This window comes from Leucopleurus acutus, assembly GCF_964270905.1.
Source record: "Leucopleurus acutus genome assembly, chromosome: 12".
Lineage (NCBI taxonomy): Eukaryota > Metazoa > Chordata > Mammalia > Artiodactyla > Delphinidae > Leucopleurus > Leucopleurus acutus.
The window spans coordinates 79,127,236-79,155,150 of record NC_139154.1 but is presented as its reverse complement, the minus strand read 5'-3'; the positions used below and the strand labels follow the sequence as shown (position 1 = coordinate 79,155,150).

Genomic DNA, 27,915 nt, shown 5'->3' with positions numbered 1-27,915 from the left:
GACTGTTAAATGTGAACCACAGAACCTTTCAGAGGTAATAAAGTCATTACTTTTTACACTACAGCCAACCCTGAAAAGCTTCATACACACCATTATATATAAATCATACATATATATTTCCAGAACACACATTCACCCATTTATATACCTTTTCTATATATGGACTTTTATGGAGGGATGGGAAAAATATTTAAATTTGAAAAGCTCGGTTCCGAAAGAATCTGACTCACTATTGTTACCTGAAGGGGCTTTTATTTTATTTATTTTTCAAAGGCCTCCAGTTGTACTTTTTTTCTCCCTCTCCTCACCTTCCCTCCAACCATTCTCCTCCACGTCCCGCTCCCCCCACCCCTGCCCTGCAATAACATTCTTTTGGTCGCTCCAAGGCTAGTGGAACAAGACAAAAAAATAGACAGTAGTGGAAAAGAGATGCTGACCTGCTCTGAAGAACTCGTGAAAAAGGGGAAATGGTGAAACGCACACGCTACCGTGCTTTACTGCAAGTGAATCTTCCTGCTTCTTAAACAGGGTTTTAGTTTCTCCCCCCTTAAACTGGAGGAAAACAATAACAACAAACCATATTTACACAAACCCAGTCCAGCCCACATCTCTCCTAATGTTGAGCATCAAAACCTCCTTTTCTTCCTTAGAGGGGCCCGAAGCTTCGCCGAGCTAGGCAAATCAGTTATTTTCTAATGGGTTTGAAACTTTATGAAGGCAACATATGAATAAACAGCCGCTGGCCGGCGCGGCTCGGAGATGGGTGCGCGCATGCAAGCCCGGGGCCCTAGCTTAAAACAATAAAGCCCCGCGCCGGGTAGGTGAATTTACGAAAACGACGTCCCTTAGACTGAGGAGGGGGAAGAGAAGACACAAGGGGTTGTGGAGCCGCTTGGAGGAGAGCGAAGGAAGGCTCCTCGCTCTGCAGACACACACTCACACACGTCCACCTGCAGCTCGGAGTGTCGCGGGCCGCGGCTCTCCGCCTCCACCCTGCACCCTCCGCGCCTCCCTTGGACCTGAGTCCATTTTCCTCTCCCCCAGTGCCCTTCCGGATCTGGAATCGCAGCGCGGTCTCGGCGTCGGCGTCGGCTGAGGCTACAGGGTGGCGCAGGCAGGCGGGGAGGCTGGGAGGCGGGGGACGCCGGGGGACTTTGCGGGCACGTTTCTGAATAAACTTTCCAATCGCAGGGGGTGCTGTTGCTGTACATTTTACGTAAAACTGAAAGTATCCCACGCCAGAGTGAAGCCCGCTTTTTGACAGCAGTAGCGCGCGCGCGCGCGCATTAAAGAGACAGGGGTTTATTTCCAACAGGTCTTCCCTAATTTCCTGGGAACGTCTGCAGAAAGGCCAGAAGGGGGGCTGTGGGCTCCGGGGTGTGCGGCTCCGCCCGGGGCGTCCGGGGAGCGTGGCGCTGACCCGGGGCTGTCACCCCATCACTGTGGCTTCCCCGCTGCTCCCGCGAGCCAGTCGCTCTTTCTTCATTCCCCATTTTCTTTCCCCGGGTAACAGCACTGGACTAGTTGTGCTCTGCCTGTAAGAAACACTTTCTTGCCATTCCTCGGTGCTTTTGCAGTAGCTCTGGAGTGGGAGGGGGTGTGTCTTTCCTTGGGACCTGGCTTGGGGACCTCCCGCGGCCCCGGGAGCAAGTTCCCAGGGACTGGCACTCCCGGGACTGCCCGGGCTTTGTCCTCTGGCCGGCAGCAGCTCCGTTGAGGTGGACGCCTCGGCGGCTCCCTCGCCCTGGGTCCGGGCACTCCACTCCCGGGGCGGGAACCTGCCCCGAGTCCGGCTCCCTGTTTTTTATTCCTCGGCCTTTCTCTCCCTTTCCGCGACCGTTGAGAGCCTCGACTCCCTGCTCCCAGTTGCATTCAGACCCTATCGTTTGTCGGGACGTTCAGATCCCCGGCCCCCCTGCTTGGCCTGGGGGGCGCCCTCCCGGCCCTTCGGCCCTGGTCTGCACCGCTTCCCTCGCCCTTGCCCCCTCTCTCCAGGCCGCTCGGGCTCCCGGAGGCCCCGGCGCTGCCCTTCCGGACCCGCAACCCTCCAAACTTGAGCTGGACTCTGCTTCGCCGCGCGCTCCTTCCCGCCTCCCCTTGCCTGCCGCGTAGCTGTAAGTTGGAGGCTCAGCTCTCAACTTCGGGTGATTTTTCTTTGCCATTCTCTCCTCGGGCAAAGTTTCCCGAGCGCAGCCGCGGCCTCAAGGCTTTTGCTTCGGCCCCTGGCGTCCGCACGCGGGGTGCGAGCGCGGCGGCGGCGGAGAGGGGAAGTGGGTGTGCGCACGCAGGAGGGTGTCCGGGAGCAACTCTACCTGGCTTCCCTCCGCCCGCGCTTCCCCGGCCCCTGCAGCCTCCCCGTACACTCTGTTTTTGTTTGTTTGTTTGTTTTGTTTTTTAAATTTTAAATAATCTTTCATTTTAGGGTCCGCATGCGGGGGTGGGGAGCAGGGCGCACGTCTTGCTCCCCACCCCCTCAGCCCCCGCCACCCCTTTCTTCTCTCCCGGCCACGCCGCTGCCTCGGCGCTTGCTGCGGCCACTGGTGAGCCCGCGGCCCCAGCGCCCCCTCCCCTCGGCCCGCCCCTCCCACGGGGGCCGCGTCTGGCGTCTGCGGAGCCCCCCGCCCCGCACCTCCCCCGCCCCGCACTGGCCATTGGCTTGTCCTGGTCTCTTTTTCATGTCCAGCCCCTGATGTGTGTCCATTGGTGTGAGCTTCCCCTTCCCTCCTCCCCTTCTCTCCTGCTCGCCCTGCCCATGTTTTGTGTGTCTCTGTCCATCCAGACTCCTGACGTTCAAGTTCGCAGGGACGTCACGTCCGCACTTGAACTTGCAGCTCAGGGGGGCTTTTGCCATTTTTTTCATCTCTCTCTCTTTCTCTCTCTCTCCCCCTCTATCTCTCCTCTCTCTCTCTCTCTCTCTCTTTTTTTTTTTTTGCTTAAAAAAAAAAAGCCATGACGGCTCTCCCACAATTCATCTTCCCTGCGCCATCTTTGTATTATTTCTAATTTATTTTGGATGTCAAAAGGCACTGATGAAGATATTTTCTCTGGAGTCTCCTTCTTTCTAACCCGGCTCTCCCGATGTGAACCGAGCCGTCGTCCGCCCGCCGCCGCCGCCGCCGCCGCCGCCGCCCGCCCCGCAGTCCACCATGTCTCGCCGCAAGCAAGGCAAACCCCAGCACTTAAGCAAACGGGAATTCTCGCGTAAGTAACCCAATAATAGTAATAATAATTATTAATAATCACAAGAGCGCGCAGGACGAGAAGCAAGAGAGAGGGGGAGAGAGGGGTGTGTGCATGCATTTAAAATTTTTTTCACGAGAAAAAACCTCCGAGCGTCGGGATAAAAGAGATTAAAGGGAGAGGGGGAAAAAAAAACCCAGTCTCATCCCATCCCGAACCATAGCCTTATGTACACTTTTGGGATAGCACGAACCTTTTAATTTTATTTAATTTTACAACAATTTGACTGCTCCTCTTTCCTGCTTTCCTCTGCTTTATTTCGCTTTTCGAAAAGGAATGCAATGATTTCCCCTCCAGTTTTGCAAAATAATGGACAATGCTGTGGATGCTAACAACTCTCATGCAAACCTAGGGGAGGGAACTGAAGGGGAAAGGGGGGTTGCTTCCACTCGCCGTAGGAAGAAAAACGGGGGGGTGGGGAGCCCAAGTCTAAAAAAAACAATTCCCAGGGAGAAAAGAGGTGAGACTGGCCCTCGGACATCAGCGCGCTCACGGTCAAGTGTGCACCGGGAGGAAAGTAGTCATCTCCACAATAGTGAGAAAGTGGGATTCTGGGAGGGGGCCCCCGGCGTTCTGGAGTCTCCCGAGTCTGGAGAGGGGCCGCGGCGGCAGGGAGAGCTTGGGCAACCGGGAAGGATGGGAGCAGCGGCCGGCGCTGCCGCCTTTTGTTCCGGCCCGAGGTGGGTGTTTGTCCCGCTGCCTTTTGTGCCGGCTCCTCGCGCTTGCCCTCCCGCGCCGCCGCCGCCGCCGCCGCCGCCGCCGCCGAAGGGCAGGAGCAAGGGACGGGGGCGAGCGGGAGAGGGAGGGAGGGCGCTCTGGCCGCTGCCGCCCGGTTGCCGCTGCCCGCCCCTCCCGGCCGAACCTCAGTGGCGGCGAGAAAACGTGAAAAATAAATAAAATAAAACAGGGCAAAATTTCTTGCCCCACAACAGAAGCCTAACGCTCCGCCGGCCGTTTTCTGCCACGCTCTCCTCTTTGGCTCCCCCATCGCCCCCCTCCCCGCAAAAATCTCACAGTCTCTAATAGAGGGGATAAAATACAATTATCCCCTTCACCAAAACCTCTTTAGTTGCAAACTTAGAGCGCCGGCGGCACAGAGAGGGAGCGAGGAACTCCCTCCTCTTACTATTTTTTGGAAGATTTTCAAAAAAAGTGGAAGTGGATTTTGATTGGGAAAAATCTCGTGTCTGAATGTTTACAAGCACCGCGTGTGCGGGAGCCTCCTGCCAACAAACAGACAGAGGACCGAGCGCGGCGCGGCAGCCCGGGAGCGGGCGGCGGCTGCGGCCGGGCCTCGCCGGGGCCTCGCCGGGCCTCGCCGCGCCCCCGCCCCGCCCGGGATCGCCCACCCGGCGCCCGCCGCCCGCCCGCTGGCACAGCGGCAGGCCGTGCAGCGACTCAGCGCCAGCCGGGTCGAGGGTCCTCTCTGACCCCCCAGCATAATGCCCAGACCTCCTCCCTGCCAACCCTACTGCGAAATCGGCTGGGGAGAAACTCGGCTTTGCAAAGCATTTTTATTTTGCAGAGCAGCCGTAAAAGCGAGTTCTGTCCGCCCCCTACCCCCGACGCCTCTAGCCCCCAGCTCGGGGAGGCGGAGAGGTCACCACGTGCTTTCCTTGCCCCCCTCCCACCGGGACAGGCCACCAGCCCCCAGCTCCTGAGCGCGGCCAAGCCAGGTGGGGGTGGGTGGTAGGTGGTACGGGAGTAGTATGTTCGAGTATGCTTTTGGGGAGTGTTCGACCCTGGGACTCCACGCACCCCTCCCTTGAGTTCTTGTCCTCTACCACGGGCCTGTGTCGGTCAGGGGACCCTTGTGAGTCTATATTGGGGGTGGGGGTGGGTGGGTAAGTGGGTTGCTGTCTCTTGGCTAACAGAATGCGCCTGGAAAGGCAGGCGGTGGGCACTTAGGAAAGTTTGGCTGCAAGGGAAAGAAAGGAATGAGAGGGCCCACCTCCTTCCCCCTCCTCATTCATGACCCTTATTTTAATTTTTGCTGCAATTTTAAAGGACCACCCTATACCCAGTTCTGTATTTTTTTAAAGGGGTGTGTGTGTTTGAGGGGGGTGCGCAGAGGGAATTGAATTTTTCACTGGGCCCTGGAACTTGTCACACACTTCGAAAGCTCCCCCGCCCGGGCACGTTGCGGGGCCCTCCCTCTCCCCACCCCCGCGCATCCCTCCCTCGCCGCTCTCCCCCGCCCCCAACTCCCCCGGCCGCGCCGGATGCGGAGCAGACGCGGCGCGCGGCGGTGTGAAGTTACAGCCCGGCCAGGTACCGGCGGGAAGGAAGGGCAGTGTTCGCAGCACTCGGGAAAGCTGGGCCCTTCTTCGGAAGGATGCATTGGGGGCTCAAAGGATGGACTAAGGCGTGCAGTCCGGGCTGCTCCCCCGTCCCCCACCCACCCTGGGCCCATCCGGAGGTATCCCAGGCTGGGTGGGTTATCCCCCTCTCGCCGTGTCTCAGGGCTGGCTTTGCGTTGAGGAACCAGTTTGAAGGGCGTGCGGTCGTCTGTCCTTTCTAATTTTCTGGGTGCGCAGGGGGGAGCGGGAGCCATTCCGGTCTTCAGGACCCCCTTCCCCTCCCCGCCCCCATCCTCCGCTTCTTGGGCTGGCTGAGCCATTCGGTCGCTAGGAGGCAGAACAAGATCAAGAAAGCTCAGCGAACTTGAACCTGTACCAGAGCCTCCCCCACCCCCGCTCTGCATTTCTCGGCCGGGAGGGAAGAGCTTTGCGAGGGTGGGGGTGGGGGAAACGGACGGTTAGGCAGAATTCCCTTTCTCCCCCCTCCCTCCCATCACCTCTTATGTCTTTGTTCTTCATTTTGACTTTAAAAATGCTTCTTGCCAGGGCTGCAGAGAAGCGCGCGGCCGACACCCCCGGGCTCCGGGAGTGGAGCGGGGTGCAGTTTTCGTTCTCTTTCGGGCGGGCATTTTTGGTAGGGAGGAAAGGGGAGTGCGCGCTCTCCAGCTTCGGGGCAAGGCCAAAAGGGCGGGATCCGGCAAGTTTGCACTTAGTCTCCAGGTTCACTTCTTCCACCCCCTCACCCCCATGCAAAGCACGGACCGAGGCGGCCACTGCGGGCTTGCAGGGCTGCTCTGCAGCCCGACCCCCCCCCCCCCAACCGGCTCCTCCGCCTCCTGCAGCTCTCGCCTTGAAGCCCGAAATCACAACAATAGTAATAGTTATCATCATAATGATGCGGGCAAGCGGCGTCATTAATAATGAATAACCGCAGCAGCCGACGCCGCGCTGCGCACACCGGTGCCGGGAATTGCGGGAGAAAGGCATTTGCAGAGATCCCTCAAAGTAAAAAGTGTGAGCCTCTGGACACAGAATGAATTTCAGGACCCGCGCTTTTGGTGTGTGCGTTGATACCGAGACAGCACCAGGTTAACCTGCCGAGTTTTCCAAGCCTCACTTCCCAGTTCTCCAACTGGTGGTCCTGGGGAACCGTCGTCACCCCGCGGCTACGCAGGACCGCCGTGGAGGCAGCAATCGGGTCCCCAGGCTGCCCGCCGCCTCCCGCCCCGGGTTCCCGGCCCCACGGCCCCGCGGCAGCCGCTGCACGTGTTCCCAGCGAGCGCGGCCGGAGCCTGCGGCCAGCACGCTGCTCGCTTTGTGCCTCAGAGTCCCGGCGCCCAACTTCACTTTCCGCACTGCCCACCCCCGCCGGCCCCCCTGCCCCCGGCCTGTCGCCCCTGCCTTCGCTTTTGTTTCTTTGCTTTTTTCCCTCTGCATTTCAGCCTCGGTTTGCTTCCTTACCCTGTTAAGACAATCAAAGGGAAGGACTTGGAAAGCAAACTTGAAGGCAGAGCTCTCTTTCCCCCTCCCCCTCCCCCTCCCCAGCAGCCCTCGTTTCGCTAGCTCCTTCCTCCTTCCCTACATTTCTTCTAAGGCTTTTTTTTTTTTTTTTTTTTTAATTTATTCCTTTGCAACTGCAGAGAGAGGAAGGAGATCTCAGTCAGCCGCTGGGGCATTGAGACGTTTCAGTCAGTCTTGCTGTTTGAACGCAGAAGCATTTTATTTTCAATTTCTTTTTCCCCTTGTAGAGAATTCGCGGCTAATTATTATGATTATTTGCCCACTCCTTTCCACTTCAATCCTGGACTCCCCGCTTTGTAGCCAGAGCTTAGGCCGGAGCTTAGAAACGGTGGTTGTGTGGGAGTGAAGGAGGATGGAATTGAATTGAGGGAGGGGGTAAAATGGCTGAGGCTAGGAATGTTTTTAGGGAAAGGGGAATTTGCATTAAAATACAGAGAAATTATCAGAGCCCAGAAAGGAAATGTTGATTGCCACTGAGAAAAGATGTCAATGCAAATCAGTAGACTACAGCAAGAGAATTGTATTTTCATATTTTCTTTGTGCCCCACTTCGTCTGATTTTTAATAATATAGTAGCAATGATAAAACATTTTGGTATTTCTCTGAACATCACTAGCCAAATGTTTAGCAGGGAGCCTGATGTTAACCGTATTTCATACATTAGGATATAATTCTTGTTAATTAGCAATAATTTATGTTAAGAGCATAGAAAATGTTGAGGTTATAGGTTTTATATCTGTACATTTGATCATCTTGTTATTTTCAAGAACTTTGCCTCCTATAAAATTAATTAGGTGAAATGTGGAGGTGTAATCAGCAACCTCTGAATTACCACTTCATTTCCTGGTTTTGATTGTAAATCAGTTCAGTCACTACATTTAGAAGACTTTAACCAAGTCTGTTTTGTACCACATTACCTTTAACTGTTTGATAACTAGGGGAATATCTCCTTTTGCTCCCAAATAATATTTCCATTTTCAGAAATGTGTCAGGGCTTGGGAATAAAAAACAAATCTTAACGGTGAAGTTTAAAAACATGTTTTTGTGCAAAGGTTCTATGTACTACTAACTTTAATAAAATGAAGTATTTTTCCGGAGTCTTTCTTCAATCTGTAAACCTCAGAACTTGTAGTTAATGCTGAACAACAACAACAAAAGCCACATTTGTTAATGTGTACTTAAAATTCTTAATTCACATAGGCGGGATCTTGGAGAATGACTTCCTTATTCAGTTCCTCACTTGGTCACAATGAAAGCAAATAGGAGAAAAATGATATAGAAGCACAATGCAAAAGCTTTCTGTTTGTCTCCTTTTATTTGAAACGTATGCATGTGTATTTATCTTTTGGTCAGTATGTTGGGCACAGAAATATAAGTGCTTACTTTGCTGTCTTTATTAGTAGGAATATAACCTTCATATTCCTGTGGTGACCTTATGTTAAATTAGGAGGAGTACCAGAGGCTAGAAATTATGACATGTCCTACTTGAGCACAGGTGCAGCTAGGCAGGGCTCTCTCAATATTATTTCACCCAGCACATCTGGGAGTTACTCCAGATCTTCCCCCTCAATATTCAGTCTGGATAGGGTTGAAATAAATTTAACCTGAGTTCACTGGATTTTTGCACTTTATCAAAATCTGTTCCAATATTCTACACTCAAATTAAAATCTATTTTTTGATTCTCTGTGGCTTTAAGTTCATTAAATGTGAAATTGGCAGCTTGCTAAAGAAGGTCAGACTGATTAACTGTTTAAGACTTGTACATTATCTGCTTCAGTTTTATTAACTGGCAGCATCCTGGATATGTTTCATATTTTGTAATTTTGTGTGTGTGTGATAGAGTAAGCATAAGGTTTCAGGAGCAGAGACTTACCAACTCTCTTTTCCCCTTTGGAAGTTTAAAAAAATGATAGAAGCTGTTCAAATAGATGCTGGAGTATTTTGGTGCACGGTTTAAAAAAAAAAAAAAGGAAACAGGAATGAAAGACATATCTACCTTGTTATACCATCCGCTGGTGATTATGTGTGCAGAAATAGTCCCATAATGAAGCGTTCTGGAGCTCATTCAGAAAATTAGACAACTTTGACAACATTAGGCAAAGTATTTCAAGTCTAAAGAAAGGACTTCTCAGCCTTGATCTGAAATGTGGCATTTGCTTGACCATTCTGATTTTTACGTGATGGGGGCCACCAACTGCAAACATGTTTAGAATATTTTAGACATTCCTTTCTTCAGAATGAAAAAATGACTAATTGGCTTATTTTCTTAAGTACTCAAAAGTATCCCATTTAGCTAATGTGTCTGAGAAGAATTGCCAGTGAATTTGGTATTTCTTTGATTTTGTGGCACTGCTGAGAGTGAGATCAGAAAGGTTTTTGGCACTGTGAATTATGCTGCGTTATGATTATTATTTAGATCTGTTTCACAGGTGAATGCAGTCTTTTTCTTATTACGGCAGTGTAAATGTGGCACATTTTCTGTGTGATGTAGTAGCTTTCTAATTTATGAAGCCATGTCTCTGTATATTTAGAGTATATATGTTCACACACAAAGGGTGTGTGTGTGTGTGTGTGTGTGTGTGTGTGTGTTTATTCACCTCTCCTTTTATTCTTGGGCACAATAGACAACTTACTCTATACGAAAAAGAAACAAATTTGGTTTCAATCCATGTTTTTACCAGGTTTTTGGGGGGGTAGTTATTATTTAAGCTTACTTTATGTTGCCGCATTAACTATTTATTTAACAGTCACATTCTTTCTAAACTTACAAACCAGACACATTTGGGGTGTGTGTGTGTGTGTGTGTATGTGTATGTGTGTGTGTTTTCTCTGGAAGTATGCAAGTCAGGCAGTTTTCTTTAAATATATGATGATTTGCCTCATTGATAAATTTGCTTTCTTGTTGACAGTTTCCACATCCGTGTACATTTTATACGCTCACATTTTTCTGGGCATTAAATGGAGGAGGCTAGAAACCCTTTACATAATGTGCTGGGATGGAATGGGGTTGAGAATGTATTTCCCCGTATTCTTTCCTTTCTGGCACTCTAATAATTGTGCTTTTGTTTCTTCAACCACAGCCGAACCTCTTGAAGCCATTCTTACAGATGATGAACCAGACCACGGCCCTTTGGGAGCTCCAGAAGGGGACCATGACCTCCTCACGTGTGGGCAGTGCCAGATGAACTTCCCATTGGGGGACATTCTTATTTTTATCGAGCACAAACGGAAACAATGCAATGGCAGCCTCTGCTTAGAAAAAGCTGTGGATAAGCCACCTTCCCCTTCACCAATCGAGATGAAAAAAGCATCCAATCCCGTGGAGGTTGGCATCCAGGTCACGCCAGAGGATGACGATTGTTTATCAACGTCATCTAGAGGAATTTGCCCCAAACAGGAACACATAGCAGGTAAATGAGAAGCAAGGAGAAAAGCTGTTTGCATGTTTTCTTTTCATTTTCAGAGGCGCTGTAGCCAAGCACTAAGGAGTGGTGAAGTGCTTTCTGTATTTCTCCATGTGACTGTCCATGACAGCCCTGTAATGTTAAAATAAGCATTCTTATTGCTTATGTCCAGAACACATAAAAATAAATATTTTCCACTTCACCGAATCAAATGTAGGCAGAATAGGTTACGCACACCTGATACCCTCTCTCTGGATCTGCTGATTCTGAATTTCTTTCCTTTTCTCTCCCCTTCTCATTTTTAAGTGTTGAACCTTACTACACCTAGCCCAGTTTCCAAGGTCCATTTCCAGCCTTGGTGACAAGTCAGAAGCAAAGTGGCTGTATAGGCATTTGTAGTTCAGCCAGTGACCTGTTTGAGTCAGAATACCTGATCAGACCTCCCTAGGGGTGCAGTTTGTTCTCGATGTTTCCATGAAGTTGGGTGGGCTGGAAGGGCATTTTGGAGGGGCTGGAAAGAGTTAACTGAGTTTCAGGGCTAGCCTTGGATCCATATTGGCTGTCAGCCCGTATGGGGCTGTAATTAAACACAGCCCCGTGGTGGGATGACACCGTGACCTTGACTTTAAGATGCCATTTTCGACTGGCCAGGCCAGAGTAGAGAGGGCAGTTGCTGAAGCGCACAGACATGCTTACTCGAAAAGTTTAAGGGCATGTTGGAAATTTCAAAAGGTTGGTTTGACAGGAACGGCTGCTCCCTGCAGCCTGCCTCCTCAGCTAAATGATAAATGCTTCTCTGTGCTCTCTCTTGTCTCTGATGTGGTTTTGACAGATGTATCTTGATTTTGTTTGTGGTTTACACAACCACATGTCACCCTTACAAATGTCCAGTGCAGACTTCCACTGTTTCTGCTATAACATAATGTAAAAATTCTCTTGGAAAAATATATACACACGTTGAACAGCTCTGCTTCCTTTGGTTAATTTTAGCAGAAAGGTAGCTAGGGGTGTGGGTTTCTCAACAGCTCAAGGGAAAAGGAATTAATGGCTAACAGAGGGACTTAAATCCCCACTCTAAGTGATAAACAGCAACACTATACAGCGACCCTTAAAACATTTTTAAAAATGAAACAACGGTGATTTAATGTCCAAGATGAAGTGAATGCAGATTCTGTGGTAACAAAACCGGCATGCCTGTCGGTTGGTCACTCCCCTCTATTTCCCCTGCTGCTGCCCCCAAAAGGCAGAGGGTTTGTTCAGTTTTAGGAAGGGTAGTGCATAGAATCAATTGATTCATTGGAACTTGTCCCTTCAACCTAGTTTGACCACAGAGTTGAACTGTAGTGGGTCAGTAGTCCAGAGGGGATTAAATGTCGTATTATTTCTCCTCCCCCCCTCTGGAATTTGATCATTAAAATCAAACGTGGCATTTTTTCTTTCTCTTTTTTTTTTTTTTTTTAATGCTGCCTGCAACAACACTCAGATACTTTTCCTTTAGTGTAATGAGAAATCTGCTGCCAGGGAAGGTGCATTCACAAAATATTTTTCTCGAATCCACCACATGTAGCTTATATGACATGCAGGTTAAGATTTTATCCACCCCTCCCTGCCCCCCAGCAGGATATGGCAATGACCATTTCCATGTGCTGTCTTGTGACTGGAAGGAAAATGAACAGAAGTGTAAGGCATGATTAATGAAGCAAGAGCAAGCGGAAGGGGATTTGTCGTCTTAGGAGATCCAAAGCCTTTCTAAATCACCAAATATGGAGTAACACTTGCGTGATGTAACATCGTATTTACATATCGAGCTGCTCGTTTAAAAGACAAAACACAGTGTCTGTCAAGCAAGAATTAAAACCACACTCCTTACTGAGGTCCCAAGTAGGTTACTCAGTCTCAGATTAACTAGCTTGAAAATTCTGTGCCTCTGTACTTAGAGGAGAAATCTAAAAGCTGGGGGGAAGGCTCTCTAGTGAAGGCTTTTCACTGTCCCAGTTGTAAATCTACGTAGGGAAGAAGAAGAGATATTTTCCTTAACTCTCTGGTTGTCATAAAGGTTTTTTTTTTTAAGGACTAGTGCAGTAAGAGAGCTCAAAGAAGCCCCCCCAAAAAGCACATTTAAAATATGTTTTATAGGGCTAATGCTAAGTAATTACACCGAGATGAAGAGCTACTTAAGCTATCTGAGATATTCAGTGGGTGCACCAGTGCTGCGACCCAGGTGAGGTAAACCTTTCATTCACGAATAATTACAAAGTCTTGATTCCTTTCATTGTGTGTAATCACCTGTTCCCACCCTGGAACTGGCTGAACGTAAATAGCGTGGTCGCATCGCAAAGCGAGATGTCAGTAACTAGAGTCACGACTTTTCATAATTCACGGTAATGAATTAAGGAGTTTCCTATGGTGAAATTAACGTTCTGCCATCGCACGTAAATTAAGATGCCCTGGCCCTTAGGTGCCTCTGAAGCGAAGTTCTGGAAGACGGCTGTGTATTCCCAGCCCATTTCTCTAGAGCACGTCTTCACAACTCCCAAGTCTGCTTTTCTTTTTACGGTGAGGAGGGAAACAATAAGAGTAATCATTCAGTAGATATTTGAATTGTGTCACAAGAAGAAAGGAGGAGCAATGCTCTGTGTTAGGAAAGAGGTATATTGATGAATCTCTAGAAGAATATGTTTGGCAGCCATATAAGAGGTAGTTATTTAAATACGCTGTGTAGGAAAGGCCTTATTAAAGTGCTGTAAGTTGGATGTGAGCTTACTGTGTGCTCTGTGCTGTTTTATAGGCAGGAAGCTGGAATCAAACAGTGACAGATCTTCTTCCTGAGATAAATAAAGCTTAGAATTTGGGGCTTTCACACAGGAGATTGAGTGTCCTTTAAAACTTCAGTAAGATGGTGTGGGTTTGGGCTGTACAGAGGCCTCTCAAAGCCGAGTATTTTTTAGAAAGGATGATTTTTACCTGATTGAATACACACGTATATGTTGATCAGGTTTTTTTTTTTTCATTTCATTCAAAATATTGTGTGACTGTGATCCACTGAGACCACTGAAGTCGTACTGATTTAACTGGAAATGGGCAGGTTATATTGTGCAGGGCCCAGTTCATCAATGTTATGTGTCAGATATCCACCATCAGATATCAGCAGCCTTTGACTGGCAGTCAGGGCTTTTAATTAGGGTTTTGTTTTGTTTTCTAGACTCCTGTTTTATGAGGGGGAAATATTCACTGAAATTAGTGACTGTGGAGCTGCTGTTCACTTATAGAAAAGGCCAAAAAATATTATCCCACAGTGTCAGCTTTGAGGTTTTGGCTGTTGCACATAGAAATCTTTAAATTAGGGTTGGGCTGTCATAAAGTTAGCTTTTTGAGAGAATGGGAGAAAATATGATTAGTCCTGTAAAGTGTAGTGAAGTCTCTTGCTATTGATATATAACATTTTTTCTCTTTAAAATCATGAACATAGACATTGATGTCAGGGCATTGAAAAATTATTTGCCTAGACAATACACCTCATACCCAGATAATAATATGTAAGCCAGAAGCTCTGTGAGAGGAGAAATACTAATTCAATCCAGAAATATATAAGCATGTTACTTAAAGGTAAATCAAGTATAACATACTCATGCTTTTTAGAATTTAGAAACTCAACTTGCCTTTTCTTTTTGTACCCATTTGAATTCTTTCTTATCTCAGACTGAACTGGAAGATGTACTTTATGGTATAATTGTAAATGAGACTATAAATTATAGTATCCTATTATAACCTCTTATTTTTCATTTCTCTTTATTTGTGTGATTCTGAATAAAAACCACTGACTTCTGAAGTGAATTTTTAGCATGGCAGCTAAAACAAACAAACAAACAAACAAAACCCCAGTTTACTGGTGAACATTTTATTTAACCTTCACATCCAGAGACTAAAGAATATTGTTTCCTAATAAATACCTAGGATTTTCATTGGGAGCCTGTGTTTGTGGGACCATTACCCAAAGGCTCATGTTCATGAGACTGGGAGTCCTATATACAAGATGTATTTGTAAATAAGACAGAGAAAGGTTGTGAACTGGCAGCTTGGATGTTTTGTCAAAGTACAATGTGAGAGAAACTCTTTCTAAGACAAATTGTAAATAGAACTGTCACAGCGATTGCATGATTGAGCCGCAGAAGTGTCTTACAATTGTTGGCATTGTCAGAGGACTTTTGAAAGCTTAATTAAACACAGTGGCCCGCATGGCTGCTAAATTTACTTCGGCAAGCCAAAAAGAAAAAAAAATCTACAATGTGGAAGATCCCAAAGATCCCAAAGTTCTTCCGACGTTACCCTTTCCGTGACACAGAAAAGATGCATTGTGCATTTTCCTAGTTGTCTTTTATAAATAGTTTTGAGAATAGGGCCACGTGATATGAAGATCGTCCTGTGTGTGATGTGGAGATTGTGTTAGTTTTTCTGTCTCCTGCTGTTACAGACAGTTAATGTAAAAATGGCCTTCTATTGGAAACACAAATATGTATTCACTTCAAGAACAGGAGCAGAGGGGGAAAGTTTCCCTCCCATTCTCTGTGTTTATTCTAGGAAAGCTTAAAAAACAGTGCTGTAGTTTCTCAAATCACCCAGTTCCTCGTTGTATTGCAAGTTGTGCCTTTTACTTTTAAAGGATCTGAAATCTGTTTTGCACACCTTTCTCCTGGTGAATGTGGCATTTAATTGTGGAGCTGCCCATGGGCTGGAAAATGCAAGTGAGTATAGACACGTGCAGGCAGCGTCAGGACAGCAAACTTTAAGCTCAGGGAAGAGGTGAATTGGATGCATATTAATGGCACATTTTAGAATCCTGGAAAATCATTGTTGTCACACTGCAGCCTTAGTGCAGTTTGGCTAATGTGTGTGTGTGGGGGGGTACTAAATTGAAGTATGTAACAAACGTGCAAATCCTAGGGAAGCATTTTTCAGAATTTTGTGATTTCTTAGTGAAAGTATTTCAAAAAGGAGAATAGGTGAATGGTGGCCTTGTACACTAGTCAGTGAAAAAAAGAAGATAGTTCGGCTTTCGTTTGGGGGGAAAATATGAAATTTTAACTGAAGTAGCACAGCTAGGGAGATGCACCGAGATTGCGTCACTTGATGTTAATTTAATCTACTCCGGTTGCTCTGTTCACACCCTTATTGCACAAAGAAATCATTTGACAAAATTTACCCGAAGCCCAAATCTGTTTTTACATACAGTAGTACCAGCTTTGTGCAATAAAAGTCACTTAGCATCAAACTGGACCCAGCCTGGCACCTTGCCACTTTTTTAGCAAGAGATTTAATCACCAAGGATCTTTAGTACCTTTCTGCTTGTTCAGATTTCATTTGGGTCATGGTTATGTCAGCAGTGTTGTTATTACAAGGATTAAAAAAAAAAAAGATTTAAACGTAGGGCCCATTTTTAACACTATCTCAAATCGAACAGGTTTTAATTTTATGTGTCAATTTGGAGGATATTAATAAAGTTCATAAAATATATTCAGACTGTATAATTTAATGGATAATGACTAGTATTTTTATTTGTAATACCAATAGAAAATTGGCATCGTATCCCTCCCTCCTCTGTTCTGTCCTCCTACCCAGGTAAATAAGCATCCTTAAACTGCTTCTCCCCTTTACTCCCAGGGGTTAGAACTCTGGCCAATATCAGTAAATTTACCTTTGTAATTTGCCATGTAGTTTTTACAACAATGACCTAATTAATTTGAGCACGGACCATATTATTGCTAGTAGAGTCATTTTCTGTCACAAACTTAATTTCTAGGAAATGTAACCTGATGAATAAGAATGCTTGAGCTCTCCACATGTGCTCCTAAAGACCAAAGGCAGATTTAAAATAATAATTAAAAAAATGCCAGCATTATTAAAGCTAGTATGCTTGATGCCAAACTCAATTTGAAGCCAGTAAACATCAGACTGTATTTCTAATCAGTTTTAGAATGTAACGTATTCCATATTGGGTTCACTGGAATTTGTCTCTCTGCTTTTTACTGGCCAGCTGCACTCCCTATGCATTTTTAAAACATTTCAGCAAAGGCTTTTGCTGTTCTTAGCAGGGTTAGTAACTTAGGGTCTATTTCTGAGCTCATTCGTCATTCTGCGATGGCATTGAGTTAGGTTGGCAAGGGAAGGATTGGAGGCATGGGGGGGTGGTGAGGTCACTTGTGACCCCAGCAGGGAATAGGTGAGCTTCATTTGCCTTTACAATAGGCGCACAGCTACTGCACCTTGGAAGATCTCTCTCAGGTGCCGCTCAGATGGGCGCATGTAAATGCCCTGTCAGATGCGGAGCTGGAATATTAATGCTTCTTCCACCAGCGCACCATAATAAAGCTGTACACAGCCAGCTTAGTATGCAGCTAGTCTGGGGAATTGTGTAAACTTAGATAGCCCAGTGTGAAAGACAGCAATGTAAAAATGCTGGATATGCCACAGTTTCCATTCTTGTTCTCCTTTGATCTATAGCAAAATGAAAACATCATCCTTTCCTCCTCTTGGAGTTGTCTCCCCGACTCTGCCACCTCCCAATCCCCCACCCGAATTTTTTTTGCATGTTCTGGTATGGAGAAATGTGACATAATTTGTTTCATATGGTTAATTACAGGCATTTGAATATTTAAAATTTTAAATAGCCACAGTTCCAGGTTTTCCTGTTAAAAGTATGTGATTTGAACAAAGGGAGTACAGTGTAAATATTTGTGGTGATTTGCAACACCCCTCTTTCCCCATTAAACACACACACGCACACGCGCACACACAGACATTCAGTTTAAATCTAGCGCTGACTTAAAGGACCTCTGTACCTTCATTTGTACTTTTTTTTTTTTTAACCAACTCTCAACTGGAACTCCATTAAAATATTTTACCATTATTTTTGAGTCCACTGTTGCTTGAGGTTTTAAAGAGGATTTTTATAATGTGTTCATTTAAGAGTATCAACAGCTGTCAGAACCAGTTGTGGTAAATCCACAAAACATACAAAGAAAAATACACACGTTTCCTGAAACAAAACACTCTGGAAAAATAAGCCGCCAAGAACTGGCGAATGAGAAGTTTGCAGACAGGGCACCGGAGCGTTTCACCTCTCGGTTCACCCTGGAGACTGATGTGATCGGATCTGATGCAATGCCGCTGGAAGTCTTACCTGCACAGGTTGCTGCTCTGAGCTAGCACCCTGCACAGGGGCTAGGCCAGGCCACAGCTTGCTCCCACTCTGCCCTCCTTTTTTCTTTTTGATCTCTTTAGATAGATAAAATACCAAGTTCTTGGTGTGCTAAACAGCAAATTATACCCACTGAAGGTGAGATGATTAGGTTTAAACTTCCTCTAAAAGAGGCGAGAAGACGCCGTGCACACCCTTTTCCAGATAGGGTTGTCAGCCTGTTATTCAGAATTTAATCGGCCCCGCCAGGGAATTCCCAGTGGGGACCTGGAGCAGGCATGTTGGTGAAGGGGATACCTGGGGACCTGTGGTCACTCACAATGAGTTTCTGTGTGTATCTTTGCTGTTGTTAGCATTGGCAATGAACAATTACACCTACCATTTGATTTTAGTTTTAGATAGAGGTGAGTCCACTGATTAAAAACTACCATTAAAATGAAGAATGGAATTATTGTGAAACCTGCAAAGGTGCTTTCAAAAAGAACACAGGTGCTGTGGTGTCCCCCCTTTCTCCACTTTCTATTTTATTTTGGAACTTTCTAAAAAACACAGGGAAGCCTTTTGCCGAGCATGGGGGCATTTACATTTATATTCATCAGTTCATCTTCTTGATATGTAATGATGCATAAAAAGCTGCAGAAAAAAAAATCACATCTGTCAATTTTTAGGGAAATAAGGTGTAGCTTGGATTCTTACCTTAACTGGAGCACAGGGTACTACATGCCACGTCTGCTTTTTAGGTTTTAAATATGGAGTTTCTCTTTGGGTCAAAAAAAAAAAAAATATGTGAAGCATTTCCTTTCACCGACTCAGGGGATACCACGATTTCGTGATTTATTTACATTTCGGGGCAGCTTACAGTGAGCCATTTACTGCTCATTTTAGCCCCCTCTCCCGAGTCTTTGAGTTCATCGTTAAAACAATGCATTACCCAATGTTAAATTTTAAATTTCATGAGTTTCTCTCTCCTACTCCATCCCATTCTAAGATTTAAAAAAATTATTCTTTTACATTTAAAAGTGAACACTGGCTACTGAAGAACGATTTAAAGGCTGAGAAAAATTTTAATAATAAATCGTAACCTTCTCACGTTATGTTTTTGTTATGTTGAGGGGAAAAAATCAATAAGGAAAAATTTAATTCTGATAAAGATACTCTTGGATCTTTGAAAACAACTGCTGTCCTTTTAACTAAAACATTTGAGCAGCTTCAAAGACTATGTATTTCTTCTGATCTTAGAGCTGTGTGACTGGTAGCAAGAAAGAAAAAAAAAATCTTATTCTACATACAAGTGGATTGCTTAACAAGTCTGCACAGACACGTACTTGTTTGTACAATAGAGATAAAAATTCCTGTATAAAAATAATTCAGCTGCTGACAGCAGGCATTGTTGTTGGACCTGTCTTTTGTGCTTGTCCCAGCTCCGGGCCCCCTCCTCCACTATCTGCTTGGGGCAACTTGCTGCCTGCAGACTCCTGACCAGAAGTTAATTGCTAAGTATTAAATATATGAGTATTGTATCTAAAGAGGAACGTCTCAAGCCTTCCTATATGCATTCCACTCTACTTTCTGCTGTGACTGAGGCACTGCCAGCAGAGGGGTGGCAGGCAAACGCTCTAATAGGGAAAATGACTTGAAGGCAGTTAGGGGAAATTTGGCCTTCAAGTCCCATTTGCTCTGCAGTGTAGCATCGGTTTCTAAACTTTTGTTTTTAATCTAGTTCTGATTTACTCTGTCACATCCCATATCAACCCTCATTGAACTCTACTCATGTAGAGTAACATTAGTGTCAGATGGAATTGGTCAGGACTGCAGACCTGTGGTTCCTACAGATGGTCGTGAATGTGGGTTCTGTGCAGCTTTGCATCCTGTTCTTTCTAACAAACGTTAAAATGTGGCACATTTCTGAGCAGGTCCCATGGGTAAGACAGTCAAGGAATCGGGGATAGTACCTGAGGTTTTCTCCCTTCCCTCTCCTCCTCTTTCCCACTTCCTTGATATACGTACATTTTGGGTAAGATCAACTCCAGGCAAACACCTGAGGCTGGGGCGGTGGAGAAAGGGGGAGAAGGGTGGCAGAGAGAAGCTACGGGAATATTTTCAGTGGGGGTTCAGACACAGTCACCAAAGCAGAGAGCCCTTTGGGTCCGGCTTTGGAGCAATAAGCATGGGCGCGTGGCCCTCTCAAAGCTGTTGTTCTCAGTCTGACCTGTCCGCCATCTGAGAAAGGGTTTACATATCACCTCCGTGCTTTGACCTGGATTGAGTGTTTGGGATGGCAGTGGGGGGGGACTTTCACTGGGAATGCTGTCACTAGAATTTCTTGAATGTCCTGAGGGTAGTAAGGTATGTGTTAGCATTCAAGGTGTGAGTTAGTTAGGTTCTTCTCCAGACTGGTAACTGGGAAGCGTGAAAATCCAAATTCCCACGATGCTCTCTGACGACTGGGGGTGGGGGGTGGGGTGGACACCCTAACTTTCTGAATGTCAGCTGATGTCTGTCTGACCTGTTCCTCTTGGGTTAAATGCTGCCAGTGCAGGAGGGGGGAACCCCCAGGAAGACACATACCCAACGACAAGATTTTCACTCCTCAGAAGTAAACCAGATCTCGTTCCTCTGCCTCATACCCTCTCCCTTGCTCTTTTCTCTTTGGAAGCAGAAACTTCTAAAATGAATGCCACTCCAAGCCGATGAAAAAGCTGTTTTTATACCATAGTGGATGTTTACACAGGAGACTCAACTTGAGGGGAAAAAGGCTTTTTGGGAGGGTGGTGGGACTTGCGTTAATCTGTTTTGTTGGAGGACTGTGCAGTATTGCCTAGGAGCAACTCTGGGCTGTTTTTGATAAATTACCATGTTTAGAGATAGGTTTGGCTCTTAAGGGCTTAGTTTTATGAACAAAGTCCGTAACGATGTTTGCAGCCTCTGTTTGTCTCTTAGCCCCTTGGCTTCACTAGAAGCTCAATGTTTAGTTTAAGCTCAGTCTGGAAGATATAACAATTTTGCATTTAAAAAATGAGGAAATCATAGGAAGAAAAACCCTTTGCTTTTTGGATGAATCTTACTGATAATTTGCTAAAGCTCATTTGAATTTTAAGCACTTCTTTAATCTTCAAAGGCTAAATTGCTTTATGAATATGCATGGTGTGGGCAGACTTCAGTTCATTACCTAGTTGTAAATTCTAATGACCATTAGGTCCTTCCAGTAATTGCGAATTGTTTTGCATTTTTGATTGGCCTATTAACATGTACATTCGGTGCACATCAGGCTGGCCTGTCAGCCTGCTGAAGGAGAAAAAAAGGTGAAAATTGTTTATAGCACCAAGATTCTTAGATTTTCAATCTTGCAAAATTGATGATGTAAAAAAATTAAAGCCGTGTTTTTTCTTCTCAAGATTGAAAGTTCACCAAGAGATTTGACATATTTAATTTACATGATGACTTTGCACTCCTTCATTAATGCAATTTGCATATGAAGCTGTTGTTAATCACTTTTGATCATGTTTTGTGTATTAGCTGCCTCAGTGGCTCTCCTCCTCAGATGCCCCAGTAGAAAGGAGCAAAATGATGCATCTTCTTGCCAAGTTTCCTTTAGTGAATTGAGGAATTAGATGTCTAACCTTGAGTAATTACATATGTTTTATCCGTTTTCTTTTAACGTTAAGTACAGTTTGTGGAAGTGTTGGCTGGAAGTCGTTCTCATTTGGGGAGAAGACTATAAAATTTAGGTGTATGATTGAGGCACATCCAGATACGTACAGAGATATGTATGTCCCTGTTCCCTCATGCAAGTTGTCGGGCAGTTTCACTGTTAGCAGTTTGATGGCGGAGAGACTTGACTATTCCAGTGTGTATTAAGACATCAGGCTCTTTTGGAAGAGAGACGCCTACAAACTACAGACCTTTCTAACAATGCTTTGGGTCTCTGCTTTGAATAGATGGCTCTTGCACCTCCACGTCTTGGGCCTGGGTTTGCCTGACTTCTTTATCTCTTAGCTCAAGTAAGTTTTCCTGGGGCCTTCTGCTCTCAGCTGCTCTCTCTGTGTCCTCCCCTCGTCACTAAAGTAAATCGTGGTCTCTGGGCTACCGGGTACCTCCCTCAAGGTACACAAGTGCCCTGGCTGTGAAAACAAGGTGCTAACGAACGGTTTCCGATTTTTGAGAGCCTGTGATTTTGGTGTTTGCCTTTGCTGTTGAATAGCCTGTGCTGTATTATTGATGTTCGTCTTTGGTTTAGCAGTTTATCACTGGTTAACAAGCAGAATCAGAACATTGAAACTGATATTCTGATTAAAAGGAATGTTTAATGAAAGAAAATAAATTGTGATGGAAAATGAACAGTGTGTAAGAAACATAACTACAGTTTTAACCTCCGAGGGACCCTAGCACTGCCCTACCGTGACTTCTAGCCATACCATGCTAAAAGCATGCTTCAGTTCAAAGTTGTTAATATTCAGCTGGGAAACAGTATCCAGAACACAAATAAATTATTAAGTGCATGAACTTTTTAGGCAGTAAGATGAACTGATGGGGTCCATCTGTGAGATCCAGGGGCTTTTTATTTGTGTGTGTCGAGCGATTCTGCCCTCTCCGACTTCACAGCCTTTGGTCTCCGGCCAACTGCATGCATAATTGATTCCACACGCACTATCATTTTCTTGATGTAATTGCTTTACTAAGATATGATGAAATCTAATGGATAATTTGCTATTTGAAAATGGGCAAAAAAATGTTCATATTTTTTATTGGAGGGAAGGTAGTAGACAAGGGGGTTTTCAAATGACCCGGTATTTAAGAAAACAAAACAAATCGAAAAAGGCAAAGCTAACTTAGGCAGGCTGCTTCGTTCTCGTGGGTTGTGGGTAGGAAGGTCTTTGTGACATATGGAAGCCAGTGTGTAAATCTCTCTCTTTCTATCATATCACACCCCGACCCCCATTCCTCCTCTCTCTGTCTCTCCCCCAAACTTTACAAGAAAGGGATCCTAACAAGGTAAAAAGTAAACAATTTAGTCATCACAAGCCTTATTATTCAGTCTATCCAGGAGTTTTGCCATGTCGGTTTATTTAACTTCCAGGAATGTAAACACTGACACAGCCCTAGAAGCAGCAAGAAAGATTACAGTATTAGAGTTAAAAACCCTGAGCATGGAGTAGCTGTGCTTTATACTCAGCTATAATAACACTTTACATTGAAACATAATGGTAAGTCAAAACCGACTGGAAACTTCTGCTTATATGGAGTACAAATTTCATTCTAGTAGATTGGCATCATCTAGTGTACCCAGAGTAGATTGTTATATAATGGAGAGACTGTATAAATGTCAAGTACACAAATAACCCTAGAGGAAGTCAATGAAAAGTATTAGAATTTCTTAAATCACCATTAAATTTTGTTGGTGGGACAATCTCATTAGCTTCTTCAAAATCATGTGTGGCTTTGTCTAAGTCTTTTAAAAATGTATTTTGAGGGAATTTACAGACATTGAAACATTGTTTTAATCCAAACCAGTTCAGGCTTTAGATGTACCTTAAAAAAAGTATACTGGTTTTCAAAGTACTTAAAGGGAGTGGAGGGGTAGAGAGCATATAAAGGGAATCCATCTCACTGTGGTAAACTGTTTTTCAAGCAAAGTCATAATAATGAACAACACATGATCTGAAATTTGATCAGCAAACATACACTTATGCCAAGGAATTTTCTTTCTTTTTTTCCTTTTCTTTTCTTTCTTTCTTTTTTTTTTTTTTTTTTTTTTTTTTTTGCCGTTCACATACCAAGGTTCTGTAAATCAGTAAACCAGGCAAAGAGTAACTATTGTAAGGGGGTGACCAAATCGTAATATACAGAATGGCACAGCTAAGCTGTCTTTTTGGAAGAAACATGAACATCATCACCACTAACAACAATGACAAAAAAAAAAAACAAAAAAAAAACAACCCTTTTTACAAAACTGGAAATGACAGAATAGTTTTAAAAGGAAAAAATTTAAAAAACCCACCCTACCTTCTGATGCTCAAAACTTCAAACTATTAATAGACCACCAGTGAGATAGACTGTCTTTGTGCCTTGAAATGCAAAATGAGGGAAATAATTAGCAGAGGAACAAAATTCTCAAAATTTGAAGAACTTCTGTGATTACTGGGGGTACAGTGAAAAGAAAATGCAAATTTTCTCCTGATCTTAATTAGATTCGATTGTGTGGTGGGTGTGTTGGATTTGGGGGGAAGGGAGGGGGCAGGGCGTGCTGGGGGTGAAGCGAGGGGCTTCGGGATGTGGAGATAGGTTAGCAGGGGCCTGGTGGTGTGGCAGCAAGGCAGCTAACAGCGCTGGTGCAGTAAATGGTGCTGATGGGGGCACGAATCCTAAGCCCTTAATTTAGCAGGGCTCATTTCTCTCTGGGTCTAGAGGATTTCGTTTGTCCTTCCAGGGGAGGAGTGGGCACTGAAGTAACAGCTTGGGCTGCCTTAGGAAGGGGAAGCAGCCTGTGGGTAACTTTTCCCAGCCACACGGGAAAGCTGTGTGAGATGTCATGGGCCGTGCTTTGTGCACTGTGGCCATCAATCGGCCTCTCAAGGTGGCATCTGCACAAAACCCCCAGCACCAGGGCACTGCTGTAATTCCCCCCCACCCCGCCCTGCAGCCAAACATGCTCTTTAGAGTTCGGTGGTGATGGTTGGCCAGAGTCCTGCCAAAGTATGTGTAGCAAGTTTCACTGGCTGGATTTCCCCTTGTGTGAAATAATAAAAGCCCTGGCTAAGGCTTCTGAATCTATTTTTGTTTCATTAATATTATTTATTATGTATTTTATTAATATTTTTAGGAGGGACTGTGCTCTCATTTGACCATTTGTAGTTGTAATTAATACATTCAGTACCGGTTGTAAAAAGTGTACTTGCATTTAATTGCGAGTCAGGATAAATTAATGGATATGATTTGAAACAAAATTCACTTAAAATGTTCTTGCAGGGAGCAAAAGAAGGGGCAGTCCCTGAATTTCATTTATTTTCTGGGTGTCTGTGCTGAGAGGGTCCAAAGGATTGTGTGGGTCTAACGGGATGCATGTATGTGTCCAAGGGAAGAGGGGGCCACAGGGGGAGCAGGAAAACCTGGGCAGGAGGAGGGGCAGCCAGGAGCTCCATTCTTTTCTTTAATTTCTGAGGTTACCGGGACGGCCTTAAGCAAAGTGGTCAAGTCCATATGCTCCCGAGAAGGTGGTAAAGAAAAGAGGTTAGTAGCAAGAGGGAAGGAGCACAAAGGGAAAATTGTACATTGGGAGCATTGCTCTCCTGGCTGTGGTGTAGCCAGACTGGTTTAGCAGACAGAATGATAGATTGTTTTGTCAAGGGTCCCAGGGTGTGCCCTGAACTTGAAGCACTTTGTTTATCTTGAATAGAAAGGGAAAAGTGCAGACATAATCGATGTCTAGTTTTTAGGAGCTCGAAAGAGGTAGGAGAACAGAGAAGAGTCGGGGAGGTGGGGGAGGTGCAGGCCTTGGTTGTGGCTGTCCATTAACAGATGAACTTGGCCGAGGGCCAAGCTTTAGATGAGAGCGTGTCAGGGCCCCAGTGCAGCCAGGCCTTTTCAGTGGTGGGTTTTTTTTTTTTTTTCCTTTTCTTTCTTTCTTTCTTTTTTTTTAAATACCTGCCGACTGTACATCAAATGCTCCCAGGTCTTTGGCTAAAGGCAAGAAAAAAAAAACATACACAGCTCAATTTTTTTTCCCTCTGAACCAGTTGAGGCTAGTCTTTTGGCTACATACACAGCTTCTATCATCTTTCCTGGCTTGCCGTTGGGAAAAAAAGAGTTGTGATAACGCCAGTCACCCAAGGGCTGGGGATCGGAAGGGTTGGTGTGTTCAGGAGACCAGAGTGTGTGAGTGCATGTGCCGGAGTATCTGTGTGCCGAGCCAGAGAGGGGCATGGCAGGTGGGCCTGCGTGTGCAGGTAGGAAATCGGTGGGAACCCATTTTTTTAAATGGCTGCAGTTAAACTCCTCGTTGGAAAGGACCTGTGAGCTGATCTGTTGGTGGCTGAGCAATATCATATGCAAGCAAGGCCCAGGAAAGGCCAGGATTGGGGGAAAAAATGCCCTGTTGGAAGCACAGCATTTCCCAAGCAGGGCTGATGGCAAACCCATGTGTCTGGGCTTGTTTTGTTCTCGATCATCTTATCTTCTTTGGTGTGTTTCTGTGTTTTTTAGTTTATTGTGACACTATGTATTCACTTATGAGAGTTGGCAAGCAAGAGTCATCAGCCCAATAACTTCCTGACATTTTTGGCTCTTTTAATGTGCATCTTTGCCCTCTTGCCGCAAGTGGCGAGGTAATTGAATTTCCCTGTTACTCACGGGCAGGAGGCATGTTCTGGCTCCCAGCAGAGGGGCTGCTGGGGCTAACGCTGGGTCCGGAGAATTCCACGAAGGGGACACTGGGGTTTTCAAGTGGTCTGGAGGCCTGTCCAAAGTGCAGTTCACACAATAAAAAATATTTTTTCCCATCATGGACTTGAAAAGGCACCATCGTGAACATCCACGTAAAATATGATAAAATCATGTTTACTTCCCCAGGCTGAAGCCTCACGAGGTGGATTTTCTTCCCCGTCTTCATCTGGGAACCTATAGAAACTGGGAAAATTTGGAGGTCCCTGGGCTCATCCCACAGATAACCCCCAAAACTCAGCCAAGCCCTTAGATGCTATCTTCTCTCTCACCGAGGTTGTCTTTGTAACCTGCGTGGTAAGAAAAGGAAGAGGGCCTGAGTGAGGGGAAATAAACTCTTAAAAATATGTGTATGTCCTTTTTTTTTTTTTTTTTTTCCCTTTTTAGCCTCTGTGAGTACATAGAATAAAGTGGCAAAAAAGTGCTGCCATTTCTGGTTGTGTGAGCTTGGGCACATTTCTTCATCTTTCCAAGCTCCGGTTTCCTCATCTGTAAATGGAGGCGGGGGCGGGGGGTGCGTGTCACAGGACCCACCTCATGGGACGTTGTGAGCATTATATGAGGATGCTTGCCTGTTTCCCCAAGTGAACACTTGAGGAAAGCTAGTTACTATTATGATTATGACTCATGGCTTACAACTTTTTTCTCCTTTAAGGACTGGGATCTCGATGTAGTTTCTCCCTGTGTGGGGAGAGCAGGTTGGGATGAGAGAACAGGGCAGGGAAGTTTCTAAAGCGCTCACAGCCTCTTTCTGCCTCAAGGTAGGCTCCTGTGGGAAAGGGCCCTTGGGTGGAGAAAGCTCAGGAACCCTTGCAGATCTGGTGTGGTGGGGGTGATTGGTGTGGGGGGGGGGCTTCTCTCCATCGGCAGGTCCCTCAATGCTTGGCCTTTCTCTCTGCAGACATGTGCTGCCTCACCAGGAGAATGTGCCTGGGTGTCTGACATAGTTGCTGTGGGTTCAGTGTCCTGCTTCACCACTGACTGGTCAGGAGGGTTTGGGTGAAGCACTTAACCTCTGTGAAATGAAGACCACTCAGAGAACCTCCCTGCCAGGGTCTGTGCAAGGGGTAAATGAGAGAAAGCATAAATACACAGGATGCACACCGAGAGTTGCCAGTGCCACACCGTGGATCCAACACATTGTTACTCTACCCCGTAGCAACCCCAGAAGGGAAGTCCTGTTAGCCCCATTTGATGGAGGAGGAAATCGAGGCTCACCAAGGGTTAAGTAACTTCCCTCCTTAAGGGCTCACGGTATTAAGGGTTCTGTCCTTTAGCCTCTAGTCATTACCGTCGGCCACCTCCTCACGAGGTCTGCCGCTTTCTGCAGTGGTGCTGGGGCACCAACTGGGCGGGAAGCTCTGGTGCTGGACGGTTCGCCCTCATGTGGGTTCTGTGGTTGAGTTTTTCAGTCTTCTGGGAAGGAGAAGAATGTTCCCATCCAGTCCCTGGGCGGCTGTCCTGGGCGTATTGGAGGAGTCTTCGAGCTAGCTGTTGGGAAGAGCAGTAATGTAAGGAATTCTGCTTTGCAAGTAGCCACTTCTCCATCTGTCCAGAGTGATGCGCAAGTGGGGCGAGGGTCCTGAGAAGGTGAGGGAGGGGGTTTTACTATGTGTGTGTGACTTGGTTAGGAGACACTAGAAGGCTTACCAAGAAACCCAGCTAGCGCTCTTAAGGAAGGGCTGGTGGAGTCTGGCTTTCAGCAGTTCTGTTCTGTTGTCTCTTTGGCATTCTCTTCACTCACTGCACCTTTAAAGGGTCCGGAGAGTCAGAGTTACACTGTGAGGGAGAGAGTGCGTGTGCGTGTGCGTGTGCGTGT

General features: G+C 45.8%; 1 protein-coding gene across 10 annotated transcripts in view; it reads left to right on the top strand.

The window, feature by feature from the left end:
* Window positions 1–3,146: 3,146 nt before the first annotated feature.
* The window catches only part of BCL11A (BCL11 transcription factor A), a gene marked incomplete at both ends in the record, with an annotated part of 97,102 nt that continues 72,333 nt past the window's right edge, over window positions 3,147–27,915 (top strand). For 9 of the 10 annotated variants that reach the window (XM_082851794.1, XM_082851797.1, XM_082851802.1 and 6 more), the window contains 2 exons: window positions 3,147–3,201; window positions 10,142–10,471. In XM_082851794.1, coding sequence (XP_082707920.1) covers window positions 3,147–3,201; window positions 10,142–10,471 — 385 coding nt within the window. Of the gene's footprint in view, window positions 3,202–10,141; window positions 10,472–27,915 lie in introns of those variants that run through there. The other variant, XM_082851800.1, reaches the window with a different exon arrangement.